This window comes from Halichoeres trimaculatus, unplaced genomic scaffold (genome assembly GCF_033239565.1).
Source record: "Halichoeres trimaculatus isolate MK-OKI-2021-1 unplaced genomic scaffold, fHalTri1.1 fHalTri1_scaffold_11, whole genome shotgun sequence".
Taxonomy (NCBI): domain Eukaryota; kingdom Metazoa; phylum Chordata; class Actinopteri; order Labriformes; family Labridae; genus Halichoeres; species Halichoeres trimaculatus.
Window position 1 is genome coordinate 34954893 of NW_027437189.1, and position 14785 is coordinate 34969677.

Sequence of the window (14785 nt, forward strand, 5' to 3'; positions counted from 1 at the left end):
GCTGTGTTTGGCTGTAAACAACCACATAGTTCCATGCACAAGCTTCCCATCTCGGAAGAAGACAAGATTAAGCAGCTAGAGTTCATTGATCAGGAAATGTTCCAGCTACACTCAGTAAAACTGTGCATGTGTGTGCTAGTCACTTCACGGCCGACTGCTTTTCCAACTTTGGACAGTACAGCAGAGGGCTAGCCAATAGACTGGTCCTGAATCCAGGCGCATTACCAACCATCCACCAACAAACCTCTGACCCTGACAATGTGAGTATTGTAAATGCTGTGTGCTGTGGAGCAGATGGAAGAGCTTTTCCTCAGTGTCCCCCCTGTCTCTACGTTAGCTTCAGGATGCTAACTTAAGCTGCGGTTAGCCTGTTGTTTTAGCATGTTATCTTATGGTAAACGAGCTTCTCTGTTTTCTAAACATTGTGCACTCAGAGCTTGTGGCGCCGCTCTCAGTGACACTGAAGAGCGGGGCGGTATCAACGGTGTCTCATTTACATATGAAGGCCACGCCCACTAAATCAGAGCGTTCTGAACAGAGGGGCTATGAGAGCCTGGAAACAATGCTGCTGTGCTTGATTTATTGGCTTTTTGGACCAAAACATGTTGCTACCATTTCATGAAGACATCAATGATCCATATTAAACTGCAGAAAAGGAGCAGAATATGGGACCTTTAATATTTAACACCAGTATCAGACCAGGACCAGAAAATATACTTCAAAACTTACTGCGTGGTGTTGTATTTACAAAAAAAGAAGATCTGATCTCCTTTTATTTCCAAAACAAAAAAAAACATATTGTCAAGAGTCTCATCATCATGACAGTGTGTGTGAGACTGGGCCAAAGCTGATGCTGCCGTCTACTTAAAGCAGACAGTTCTCAGTTTCTTTACTCATAGCCTGGAAATAAGACTTCTTTCACACATCATCACATTTTAATTCTTTCAACAGTGAATGAATACATCTGATCACAAAATCTTCTTGATTTAATTTTGGGTTTTTTTACTATGGCCCTGATCCTCCATCTTAAAATATAAACATTGTTTAGAAAAGCAAATTTTATACCTGGCTGTGATGACTTTTGTGTTTCAGAGACGTGGAAACTTGTTTTTAAACCTTTTAGTGACGTCAACGACACAGCCACAGATCATCTCTACTTCACAAAGAGTTGTGTGTTTAGAGGTGAAAAGAGGGATTATCAGTCAGGCCGCTTTACTTACCGTGTTTCCCAGTGACATCAGAGATGAAGTTACCTTTGGGCTGCTCACCTAGAGAACACACAGAGACATTCAGTGAATGTTAACATCAGATGCTCAAACATTTCTTTATGTTTTCACTTATTATCTGCAATTCTGCCTTGAAGTCACTCAGCATGTTCCCAGAACATTAACAGATCAAAACACAGCCCTTTATCACCTGTGTACTGAAATTCCCGCTCAGTTACTGAGTAAACTGAGCAGCATGTAGAAATGACTATCCAGAAAGAGAAACACTAAATCCCTGCCGAGCAAGGATGAAGTCAGAAGGTTTTAGCTGGAAAGACCTCCCAGGTATTGTGAAAAAAGAACACAGACACTGCAATAAAAAAATAACATTTAAGTGGAATCTTATCTTCACCATCTGATGTCTACATGTTTTGCAACATTAGAAAAAGTTTTTTCCACCTTCTGTGCTGCCTGATAACAAACTCCTCCACCTGCTTATAATCTGCTGAATCATCCATTTTCATCACAGTCTGAGGGGAGGATTTCAAACTGGTGCTGCATTTAGGTCACATGGGAAAAAGAAGCACAAGACACACCAGGAGAAGTTAATAAACCCCAGACTTTAACCTCTAACTGAATAAAGTAAATTTTAGTGGTGGATGTTTTCTTCAAAGTGAAACTGAAAGTAAAAGGACAGTCCAGAGTTGTCCGGAAAGTTTGGAAGTTTACTGAACTCTTTCTTCCCTCACCTCTGAGGTGGAAGTGAGTTATAGCTGCTCATGGCTCTGAGGAATCTCCAACTACATGAAGTTTATCACTGATGACATAAAAAAATCTACGGGTCTGTACTTTGGGGCTCATGTGGTTAAAAAAACAAATATGAAAATAACATATTTGTGCAGGACAAATGTTTCCTCTGTCAGTTTAACTTTTCATGTAGAGAAACAGAAAGTGAAAATAGTCAGACAATGAGCCAGCATGTGCAGAAACTTCTTTCAGCCAAACAAACTACTCCCTTTTTGAAATCAAGGTCGAGCTGTGTAGAAGTTGAAGTGTAAATAAAAAAAGTCCTGGATTTTAATAAAAACGTTTTAATCCAGGATCTGGTAATACAGCTAGAATAAAGACCAAGTAAAACCAATGTAATCAGGACACAGACATTCAGAATGAATCTGGGTCGGCTGCTATAAACAATGTCCACACACACATATACACACACACACACACACACACACACACAGATCTGCTGCTTTATTGGAGGTTTTATGTTTAGATCTGAAGCTGACGGTGGATTATTGTAACGGCCCATCTATGTCCAGTCCGTCTGCACTCCGTCTCCGGCTGACAAGTTTCAGTTCCCGTCAAGGTTTTAAATTCCTCTGGCTTTGCTCTGTTGCATTCTGGCTTGGTTTCAGGTCGGACAATCCAGACTCTCTCCACAACTGATTCATGAAGCTTCATTTTTGCTGGACCTGCTCTGAAAACCCCACTGGTTGGTGATGAGAGGTGAGGAAACCCAGAGCCAATCCACAGCAGAGCGGAGACGGACCGGACACAGATCTGGTGGAAATTTGACTTAAAGACACAAAAGGATTTTTTTGTTTGTTATTTTATGTTTGTTTGCTTTTTTGTTCATCTATTGCAGGGGTCTCCAACATATTGCTTGCAAGCGACCAGTCGCCCGTAACCCCTTTCCAAGTAGGATTTAATGACTTTTCCACCAAAGAAGAGTTGTTGAGCTTACTCCCACTGAAAACGACAGTCAAAGGAGTTGATATTTACAATGCAGTCAAGGACTACTTTGTAGAAAAAAAGATCCTCATTGAAAAGCTGGTTTCTGTGACAACTGATGGAGCACCTGCTATGATGGTTTGTCACTTTATTGATTTATTGATTTATTGCTAGCGGACCCAGACTTTCCCCAAGTTTCTGAACTATCACTGCATCATTCATCAACAGGCTATATGTGCAAAAGTTTTGGGATTTGACCATGTCATGGCAACTGTTTTTAAGATCATCAACTCCATTCGAGCTAAGGCAAAGCAACAGCAAAGCTGATCCTGGAGGAGTGCTCTGCAGAATATGGGGATCTCCTCCTCCACACCGACATCAGGTGGCTAAGTCGGGCTAAGATACAGCAGCGCTCTCCTTCCTTGCTGGGTGAAATCGAGGCTTTTATGGGAATGAGGGAGGAGGATACCACCTTGTTGTCAGATGCAGACCTGGAATCCAGCCCAAAACTCTGATGGCAATATAATGTGAGTTGATGCATTTATATTGAAAGTTTGTCACTATCAATGTATAACCTTCTGCACTATTTGCCTTTGTAACAATGAATTACTAATGAGATCAAATTTGTTTACTGCATTGTGACAGGAACAAAAGATTCTACAACAAAACAACTAAAACATGGAGTGTCCACACAACAAAGATCCCAAAAGGATGGCTAAACTTTTCTGTATTGATCTGGTAGAAATGGAAGTGGAGATTATAAACCTTCAAAATAATGTGCAACTTAAGTCTCAACAACATTCTCAGCATTTCTGGAGCTTAGTAGAACCAGATAACTACAAGAATCTCCACCGGGCAGTTCTGAAAATGTCTGCTTTTTGTGTCTACATACCTGTGTGAGTCAGCCTTTTCTAACATGAATGTAATTAAATCAATGTTCAGAACAAGCCTGACAGATGATTATTTAAATGACTCCATAAAAGTGAACCTTAGTGGCTACACCCTGCGATACACTTCATTTGTTGACTCCATGCAGTGCCAGTCATCTCACTAGCTAAAAAAAGACTTAATGTCACACATACAACTGGGAAAGTGAATGAGCTTGTGAAGTGATACAGTGAAATGTGGATAGATAATGAAATATGTGAATAAGTAACAATATCAGTGTATTTTTTATTGCATTGTTTTGCGTTGACAGCATTCAGGTTTTTAGTTATTAATGTGAAAAACACGAGAAAGAAATGCATGTTGAACTAGAAAAAGCAGATGATTTTGGGTTTTTTTGTTTGTTTGTTTTAGATGTTTTAAAACATAATGTGAGTTGTGAATACCAACATTTTGTTAAATTGTGCTGCTTTTTTGTGGCAAAACAAGCTTATTCCGTTTTTTTGGCGTAAATTAAGGTATGAAAATAAATGTTACAAAAAAAAAAGCTCTCAATCATTTTCATTTTGTAAAAGTAGCTCTCAGAAGAAGAAAGGTTGGAGGTTGTTATTTACTTTCTTATTCTTTGTTCATTTTTGTTTGTTTTTTCTTGTTGTCAGTTAGTTTTTGGTTGTCTATTTGTTTGCTTTGTATTTTTTTGTTGTTGTTTTGATGTTCACTTTCTGTTTTTAGTTTGTTTTTGTTTGCTTTGTATTTCAGGTTTTGTTTGCTTTTTCATGTTTTTTTTTTTTTGTCCGTTTGCTTTTTTGTTTTTTGTTTGTTTTTATTGTTTTTTGTTTGTTTGTTTGTTTGTTTTCTTCTGTTACCAGTTTTTTGACAAATGTCCAAAATTTTAGTTCCTGTAGTCCAGCCTGGATTCATATCTCGTTTTTTTTTTTTTTTTTTTTTTTTGTCTGTTTGCTTTTATGCTTTTTGTTTGTTCTTATTGGTTTTTGTTGTAGTTTTTTTCTTCTGTTACCAGTTCTTTGGCACATGTTCAAAATTTTAGTTTCTGTAGTCCAGCCAGGATTCATATCTCTGCTGGAATAGAGATAATCCTTGAGCTTTGGAATTACGTTCCTTCAGCATCCAAAGTTTTGAATGACAGTAACTGTTTATTATTTATTTATTTATTTATTTTTGTTTTGTTTTGTAGTTGGGATAGGAACCAGATTTTATAAGAGTACTCCTGCTTTCTTTTGATCAACCTAATTTTAGATACCACCCAATCTGATAGAGCATGAAATAACATTTTTTTTACAGTTGATGAATCCTGTTGACAGTTTTCCCTATCTCAGAATAATCCAACATAAAATTTACTTTGTGCATTCATAGTCTTGGGGCTTGAATTGAAAGACTGATTTCTCTGACGTCAAAACAGATGTTAGCTTGGCTTTGCAAAGATGTGAGACCCTGGGAAACAGAATCTACCTGCAGTGCAGCCATGTAGAGCTGCAGACTGTGGTTTCCAAGAGGGTCGTGACATGATCTGACCTATTTCTCAGCAGAGAACTTCACGACATGAGACTGTTTTCTGTCTTCTCATCAAACTCCCTTCAAAGAGTCGAATGAGTCAAACTCCGACAATGCAAAACTTTTCCTTTTAGCCCTTCTGTCAGAAATTTGAAACATTTAAACATTTACATCTAATGTTACTTTGAATTTTTAACTAGTTTTAACTCCAAACTGCTATGAGATGCTCATTAAGGGTTGTTTTTGGGTGAACACCTGTCATTAATTTGCAGCGTCCATGATTTCCAAAAAGAGTGTCAGAGCTGTTTGTTTAAATTTTACTGTTGTACACGTCCTAACTTCTTTTGTATTTAGTTTTTACCTCAGCACACAGAAACAGAAAAAGGTAATCATTATGATAAAGGAACTCAAACTTCAGTTCTGTAATTGTGTAAAGCCACAATTATTGTTACATAATAGTTTGCTCAAAGAAAAGACTAGCCAAACCAGTTGTAATAAAAGGTCGACACAGATCAGCTCAGGGACACAAGGGGAAGATCATTCACTAACAGGATGTAACGTGTCTACTGTTTCTACTATGTTTGAAAAGAGAGACGAGCCACAGGAACTACATCTGTCCTCTACAGTGAGTCACTTTGAGACCCCAACCTTCACTCTGACTGCTCCATGCACAGAGTGGTGTGCTGTTAAATTAATCTTACGATGTTTATCTGTTCAGATCTCTTTCCAGAAACACAGCACACAAAGATAAGCCATGTGCATCCAGCAGCCCCGAGCAGACAAAGAAGGAGTCCTGCTGGACATTGTTCAGGTTTCATTCTGGCTCTGCTGCCTGGTTCCTAACAACCTTAAATGAAGCTCACAACACTGTTGCCAGGATGAGGTGTTTGCACTCTGAAAGAAGCAACAGCAGAGTCTCTCCACCCAAACTCTTCAGTTGCACAACTTCTGGGTTAAAGCTGCAGAAAACACTCACACAAAAATGTGCATCATCTGAGCTCCCAGACCCATTACTTTGCTCGGCTTTTCTTACGCCTGCATGCTGTTCTTCAGTCGTGGCTCTGCAGCTCAGCTGTGTCGGCGTGTAAATAACAGTCCTGTACAACAGCCTGCTCGTGCCCTGAGGCTGCTCAACATGTCGGGACAACATGCTGTCACGTCTATAAGAAAGGAATGGAGCAGCCACTTCAGCCAAACTACAACTTCAGGGTTATTCAGAAAACCTGCAATTTACAGATTAGAAACTACCTCTGTTTATCTGTTTATCCAATAAGACAAACACTGTGGCAGGTTTCAGTATTAGCTCTGTTTCTTTGGATTTAAACAGACACATTCTTAGAAAAATATGCCGTGTGGAGGCTCACCTGAGGCTTGCTGTGTTTCAGGGTGTTCAAATATGGAAGGTTGTGACAAAACCTGTGTTTCAAGCAGCTTACGACACAAACACATTTCTGACCTTCTTTTTTTCAGCTTCAAGAGACATCAAACTCCACAAGTTCCATAATCCAGTCCTTTTAAAGCACAGGGTTAATGAAGTAAGGGGAGAAACATCTCTTTTACTGACAAAATCTGAACAATTTCAAAAAGTAACGAACTGCTGGAGTCTATCAATTAAAGCAGCATATATTTGTCAGCAGTGAGATTATGAAATATTCGGCTTTTGGGGTGTCTAAGTAGTCCAAATTCAGGCACAAAGGTAAGATGAGTGCACAGCAGGTAAACACATTGTTAAAATGTCACTTTATTTAAGGTGAGGCATTACAGCGTCAATTTAAATTCCAACACCCACCAAAATTAATTTACAACTTAATAAATTCATCACTGGCGCCGCCAGAGGGATGGGCCTCATAGCCCAGCACGTCACAGGAGAATACAAGTGAGTATGGCAAGTATATGACACCAAGATCCCATCATTTTATACAATCAACACAGATAAAATAAGAGCACACTGCAGTTAAAGCCAGAGCTAGATTATATTTCTCCAAGGTAAAGCATTGATTAAAAATCAATATCAGGCAAGCTTTTTCATTTAATATGTGAATTTAATGTCGACATTTAAGTCACTTCAGTTAGCAACCTCGCAACACTTGTAAACGAATCATTAACATCCACTTTTTATTTTGTATAAGTGTGTGACTGCAGAGAGAGAAGCTTTTTTTGTTTTTGCTCATGAAGATGCAGTTATCTAGATTATATTCTTCAATTCATCAGATACTACAGAAACTAGCATTAGCCAAACACTGCAGCAGAATCAAAACACGTTGTGAAAGCTTATTCAGGTACCTTCAATTAAAATCCTCAGAAAGTGCCAAAATTCATGTCACATCTGATGCATTATTTTGTTGGAACAGTTAAATGATCTGCCAGAAACAAATTATCAGAATCCCAAAGTGTAATCCTACATGTTTATGACTTAAGACATAGCAAATAATTCAGCTGAGAATGATTTTAAATCATGGAAATTATCCAAATAAATCAAACAAATTGTCTGGTGTTAAAAGATTAAAAACGGAAGACAGGAAGTCTATATCCTGTGTGCATACAGGCAAATAAATACTGAGCGAACAGATGAAAAGGCTGTTTTATTTGGAATGTTTGACTCCACCAAAGGTCTTTTTAAATTAAGTGAATTTCATATTCCTCTCTCAGTTGCTTGTTTAACCAACTTACTGATGTTATTTAACTGATCAGTGGAGTCCACATTTAAACTCAGCATGGATATTACTGCAAAAATAGTGAGATTATCTGCTCCAGAGCCTTCAAATTTATTGAATAAGATTATTTTCTAGTTAATGAAATTACCTACAGTTAATAAGTGAGAGAGGACATATGTGCTAGGAAAAAGAGAAGGGAAAAGTGTGGAAAAGTAATAGTTTAATTTATATCCATTTAAAGTCCCATATTCGCCAAAGCTCATTGTGTTCTATGAGAATATGACGTCAACGCTCTGGTTATCTGATGTACCGACTTGGTAGCATTACCAAACAAATCTCTGGAGTCCATGAATCAATTCGGCGTGGTAACATTCACCTGGCTGAGCTTCAGCTGTGTGCCTGAGCTGTGCTAACCTACAGAAGTCACACAGGCATGAACATGTGGGGGGTTTGTGGGAGCCCACAGGGCAGACAGGAGATAAACTGGTGTTTTTCTGAACGTGTACTGGCTGATACCCGGATATAAAAGAGGGCACAACCTGCTGCGACCCTACGACAGGTGTGCTAGAGTCGATACAAAACAGAGCAACAACAGAAAGGTGAGTTTAAAAGTTAATAAGGGTGTTGTCATGTGTTTTGAGCGTGGTTGTCAGGTGTTGATCTGTTGTTTAGAGAAAAATAAATAACAGAGGGGGCAGCTGTGTCAGCGGTTCGGTACTCACTCCATCGGTTCTTTAAGTCCGCCAGTCGGTGTCCTTTCCGCCTCTTTGTTACCGCTTCACTCATCTCTGCGTAAATCCACAAACACGGTCCAGATAAAAAGTCCTAAACCCGAACTTTATCGGCTCCATTCCTGTGAACACATAGCATCCTGCTGCTCCTGCTGACTTTCACCTCCACCGGTCCTCGTGCACAGACTGAATTCGCTCTCTCCCACAGCGACGCTCTGCTGTGAGGCGTTCAGGACACGCGCTGAAAAACGGAGCTTTCACTGCTGCCATTGAACGCAGCAAAACAAGAACGAACCACAGTCAGATACACCAAAGGAGTTAAAATATTTTTTTCAAAAAGTGTTGTTGATAAAATAATCAAAGCAGTGAGTCATGTGAAGATTTGAATTTAAGACTATTGCTGTTTTATCTAATTTTGGAGGCAAATGATGTAGTTTTTACTTCAATTCATTTCTTTAATGTGGTTGTCAGATTTTTTCAGTTTTAGATCAAGAATGAAAAAATTGCTAATAAACAAATCATGTTATAAAAAGGCAGCTTTTAACAATAATCTGGAAATCAATGAGAAATTATTTTAAAAAATATTTTGTTTTGGTTATTTCTGAAGCTGAAATATTAAATATAATTTGGTTGACGCTGTTTAGTTTTTGGTTTGTAATAAAAGAAAACTTTTTTTTTTACTTTTTGTTCCACCAAAGTTGTGATTGAAAGATGTCACTGCTGGCTCTAGAGAGCTGACAAAAAGATAATCTGGAAAATGATAAACCAAAAATGTGCAAGGAATGCAAAATTAGAGAAAATAGTATTGCTGCATCACATTGCTTTCATTTATTCCCCTCCAAATGATTCTGAAATGTTAAATTCTGCCCTTTGAAATGAAGCTTGCATTTTTTGAACCGGGAAATCTCCCTGTTCTTGTCCAAAGTGATAGCTAAAGATTTGAGTATTATTTGCTTACGCTGAGTTTAACTAAAAGTCAGGTGTATTAAAGGTCAGCGTTTACAGAAACCCAACATCAGGTAAATGTACACGCCCGCCCGGTGTCAGCTTTCAAACAGCAGCCTGCGGGCAGGCAGTGACTCAGGCTTCTGCAGATTGGAGGCTGCAGGAGACGCTTACATTCCTTGGAACCCGTTCACCGTCAGAGATCTGAGTCAGACTAACTCTAATGACTTTTTCCAACTCGACAGGAATGTTGACACAGGTTGCATTTCCTGATAGATAGCTAGGCGCCGCCCTGTTGGATATGGCTGCCTTATGCAGCAGCTCTCTCTTCTTTGTCAGTTTCTTGTAATGTTTTGTCTCATTTTCATCATCTTTGTATTTGGAGAGGATCATTACTTTGTATGGTTCATTGTTGGTCACGGACACCAAACCTTTTGTGGCTTCAGTGATATTTTTACTCCTTTTTCTCCTGTGTTTGTCTGGAGATCCTACATGTAACCATGGCTGCATTGTTTACATGTGTAATCAGCTGTTAGCAGCATGTAGCAGGTCAATGCTAACCCATGTAAGGCCTGATGTTTTCCCCACAAGGTGAGGAGAAGGGGGTGAGGACGACGTGCTGGTTCTCAGGTGTGTGCTAAGAAGTGACGACATAGACCTGTCCTTCCATCCATCGTTAGATCTACGTAAGATCTAATAAGATGGACGAAAGTTTTTTCTGCTGAACACGCAAAAATATCCTCACATGCAAATTCCTCCACAGGAGAAGCGCTTCACAAGGCTTTTCAACTAGAGAGACAGCTTGTCACATTTCTCTGCTGAATAAAAGCCCATTCTCAGAACATTTTCTCCGTTACAAGGTGAGGCCACACTATGGGGCACTTGCTTTGGTTTTTGTCTACTAGAAAGGCATCCCAAGGGAACATACATACAGTATAACTGTACTGGAAAGCTATACTGCATGACATGTTTTCTCCACTGAAATAACAGTCTGAGTGCAAATCTTCAAGCTTGTCTATTGGAGAATTATAACCCCCTAGTGGGAGCATCTCCTCCAATAGAAACACCCTTTATAAGATTGTTCCACCTGAAGGACACCCACAGGGACTTTTATCAAAAAATAAAAAGGTACCTCAGTGAACATTAACGCATTTTCTCCACTATTAATGCTAGAGAACATATACATTTATGCCAAAACCATACCAGAGGGAATGTTTTCTCCACTGGAATAGCACTTCACAAGGCTTCTCAGCTAGAGAGACAGCTTGTCACATTTCTTGGACACTTGATCGTGTTTTCTCCACTGAAAGGACATATAAAAAGGAACTTTATCATCTCCCACAGAGCAAGTCACCGGAGGGCACTTGATTGTGTTTTTGCCACTAGATTTGCACCCAAGGAAACATAAGTACAGTATATGTATATAGGCCTACTATATCTTTACTTAAAAGCCATACAGCTTGACATGTTTTCTCCACTGGAATAACTCTGAGAGCATTTCTTCAAGCTTGCCCATTGGAGGAATGAAAACCCCTTCTAGGAGCATTTTCTCTGATAAAAAAATACCCTCATCAAGATGATTCCACTTGATGGGCACTCAGAGGGGCTTTTTTTAAAAAAAAAAAAATCAAATTCTGTCCAAAGCAAAGCTATTGCATTTTCTCCACTAATTGCCCTGGAGAACAAATATATTTATACTAACTATCAAAGGGAATGTTTTCTCCAATGAAATATCAATGTGAAAATCTGTTTAAAAACTTTTGAACTTTAAGGATGTCATATTTCTGCTTTGAAATAAACTTCCATTTTCTCCACTGGAAAGCCACACTGCAGTGCACTGAATGGTGTTTTCTGTACTAGAAGAAACTTCACAATGGCCTTTATTTATGGCTTATTTCTTGAGCAGGCTTATTGAAGGACTGTGAATCGTGTTTTCTCTTTATGAACAGCACTGTATTAAATTCACCCCACAGACCTCTAGTTGTAAGTTATTGTACTTTCTCCACTGAGGTGCAGCCTGGAGGCTGTATCTTTAGTGCTGTTACAGAAAGACTTTTTACACTTTGTTGGGAGATAGGGGACTGATTGAAGCACTTGTCTCTGTGGAGCAAATCATATATGAACCCACTGTAACCTAAGGTCCTCAAGGGACACAGGAGACATTATGCAACTGATTTCTCAGGCCAAGTATTTCTGCTCCTGATGAAGTGATTGTAGTTGACATGTGAAATAAGAGATGTTGCCCGGTGAAATGCGCAGTTACAATCCTGAAGTGAGGGGGTTAAGAGACTAAAAAGTCAGGTTATGTTAAACCTGAGTGTTTTTGAAAGCCCATAAACACACCAAAATAGGAAGAAAGACCTCCACCTTGTTAACTGTGACCATCCAAGGGTCATTGAAGATATGGACTGAGTCTGCCAACAGAGTAAAGGTGTCTGCATACAGGAGGACACACTGTTATCTTCCTCTGCTCTGCTCACTCTTTGTTTGAGCACTACTTAAAAACTGAGGAGTGGTGGGTCATTGAAGCCATACTACACCTGGTTGAATATGCTCAGTCATCACCTGTTCGCTGGTTTCCAATCAGCTGAGAGGTCAGTGAGGGATTTATTATCAGGGGCGTAGCTACAATTAGGCAAACACAGGCAGTTGCTTGGAGCCCCAATATTCCCAGGGGCCCCCAAAGCATCTCTTAAAAACTGATTTATGAAGTTCTCTTCAATCGACAGCATTTCTTTTTTCTAAATATTACTTCATCTGCTTCAAAATACATCAAAAGGCTTAATCTTTAATGATGGTTTTGGGTTCTCCCCCTCCCTTCTTATTCAATGGGCTATTCCATGTTACAACACATCTGAAAATTTGATTCAGGAAGAAAGTGGTACAAACACTTTTTTCCCCATTTTTTTTTAAATGACATTTAACCAAGTGGGAAATAAAAACAATGTTTCTCTGAGATCTGAGATAAACATATCAGACTTTTAGGATTTTAAGGACTTTCTCTAACCCAGGAAACAGGATAATTTTCTCAAAATCAAACTTTTTGAGTTGGTGATAAACATTATTGTACAAAATCTCTTTTTTTTGGATTGGATCTTTTTTTATGTTGTGCTTGATATTTACATATTTTTTCTTCACTAAATTATTATTTTCAATATTTACCTGTTGTAATGTTTTTCACTTCATACTTTCTTGTTTGTTACTGTTACTCTGTAAATTCCCCACTGTGGGACAAATAAGCTGTCAATTGACCATAAAAGAATTAAAATCTAGGACAAAGTGGATTAAATTATGTATTCACTTTTTTCAAAATCAAACTAAAGAACAGAACTTGAGGAAATGTATTTAGTTGCGTTAAGTTACCATGTACAAGATTAACACTGTCTCATGCCTTGATTCTGGGAAAGAGACAGTGGACCCAGGGAAGGCCAGTCTAGCTCTGAGGAAGATGAGTTACAAGGACATGGAGGGCCCCATTGACTGGGTTTGCCTTGGGCCCCCAAATGACTAAATACGCCCCTGAGGAGCGTATTTGTGTATGATTCAGATCAGATAAAGACAGCGTGACTTTAGGGCTTCATTTAGAAGGATAGGCCTTGTGATCACACATACCTGTCTTCTTGAGGTCTCCCTTAAAGGTGAGAGCAGCTCTGTTTTCATCGAGGCCTGACTCTAAAAATCAGAAATAAACCAGAGGTCAACATAGCGTGCAATACCAGCTGTGAGGGGTTTCTGTTCCTCATGAAGCAAAAACAGGTTTCTCATGATGTAAGAGGTTATTTCTCTTCTCATGGGGTTTTTCAGACAGCAGGAGCTGAATCACTTTCACTGAAGTTTATCTTTCACCTTTTCTAGATCCTTCTCTCGCAGATGAGAAGGACCTCAGCCCTCGCCGCTGTGTGAATCCTCCCTCCTCTATGCTGTTGCTTCCTTCTGTAGAAACGTAAATGAAAGTGTTGTTAAAAAACTGAAAATATAACCAAGATGAAGGTATTTAGGATTCATTTTTAAATCCTTTGTATTGTTTGAATCTGCCTTACTTTTAATTCTGAGAGATGAGAAGCTGAAACTCCTCCTGGAGTTTGGAGACAGAGTCTGATCTGGACTCTATGGGAAAACAGAATAAAGAGAATAAAATGAGGCTTTATGTGTTATTTTTCAAAAGAAGAGCTGAGTTTAGCCTTTCAGTTGGTTTGTCGATATTTCAATGAGTATGGCCAACAAGAGCCCACCACCGTCAAGACACAAGCTGCAAATGTGGAAATGATGCATCTTTAAAAAACCCATGAAGACAAAAGTGAGCAACAGCAGAAACACGCTGTACATGACAAAACCTGCTGCAACCACATATTGAAAAGTTCATGAAAGTCTGTGTAACACTAGATATTTCTTTAATTTTGCTTTAAAAACACTTCTCCGTGTTAGACTGGTACTATCTATTGGAGATCATTCCATATCCTCACTTCTTGATACAAAACAGTACGTTGTCTTGAGTTAGAGGGAAAAGAGTAATACAACTTTGTGAAGCATGCCTAGTTTTAAAAACATGAACACTTCTTGAAAAAACACAATTGATTAAACAAAATATTTGGCATTTTGGACATTGAAATATTCCTAGAGAAACAAAGCTGAGAAATCACCATCCCCTCTTTCAACAACGGCCAACCTAAAGTGGAGTGCAATTTTGAGATATTGGGCTCTAATTTCTTGGGTGCAGCGCAGGGGGCGCAAGCCTGACGCACCCTGCGCAGTGTTGATTTCATGCGGCGCACCGCCGTGCGCTACCAATTTGACAATTTGGTAGACCGGCTGCGCAGAGATGGGTGTGACGGCGCACCAGGGGGAATTGACGGAGCACCAGGGGAAGGTGTCAGCAGATTCATGTTGGCGCAGTGACAATTTCGTGCCAAAAACAGTGCAGAAAGTGCGCTGAAAGCTCGCCAGCTCCAACCTGGTCTGTCCTCGGTGCAAAGTGGAGCGCACCCTCCGCAGCTGTAATTTGGTGACAGGCGCACATGTCATCAAAACCTCAGAGGCAGGTTTCCAGAGTGTCAGGCACATTTTAATGCAATAAACAATCACAGCAATCACTATTTAATGTAACCGTCTGAACCAGCATATA

General features: G+C 39.3%; 1 protein-coding gene across 2 annotated transcripts in view; it reads right to left on the reverse strand.

Moving 5' to 3' along the window:
• Positions 1-8948, reverse strand: part of dennd2da (DENN/MADD domain containing 2Da) — a 34455-nt gene extending 25507 nt beyond the window's left edge. For both annotated transcript variants that reach the window (XM_074681563.1, XM_074681562.1), the window contains exons 1-2: positions 8710-8948; positions 1221-1268 (exon numbers count right to left, since the gene is read on the reverse strand). In XM_074681563.1, coding sequence (XP_074537664.1) covers positions 1221-1268; positions 8710-8773 — 112 coding nt within the window. In that variant the 5' untranslated portion in view covers positions 8774-8948. The remainder of the gene's footprint in view (positions 1-1220; positions 1269-8709) is intronic.
• Positions 8949-14785: the final 5837 nt, after the last annotated feature.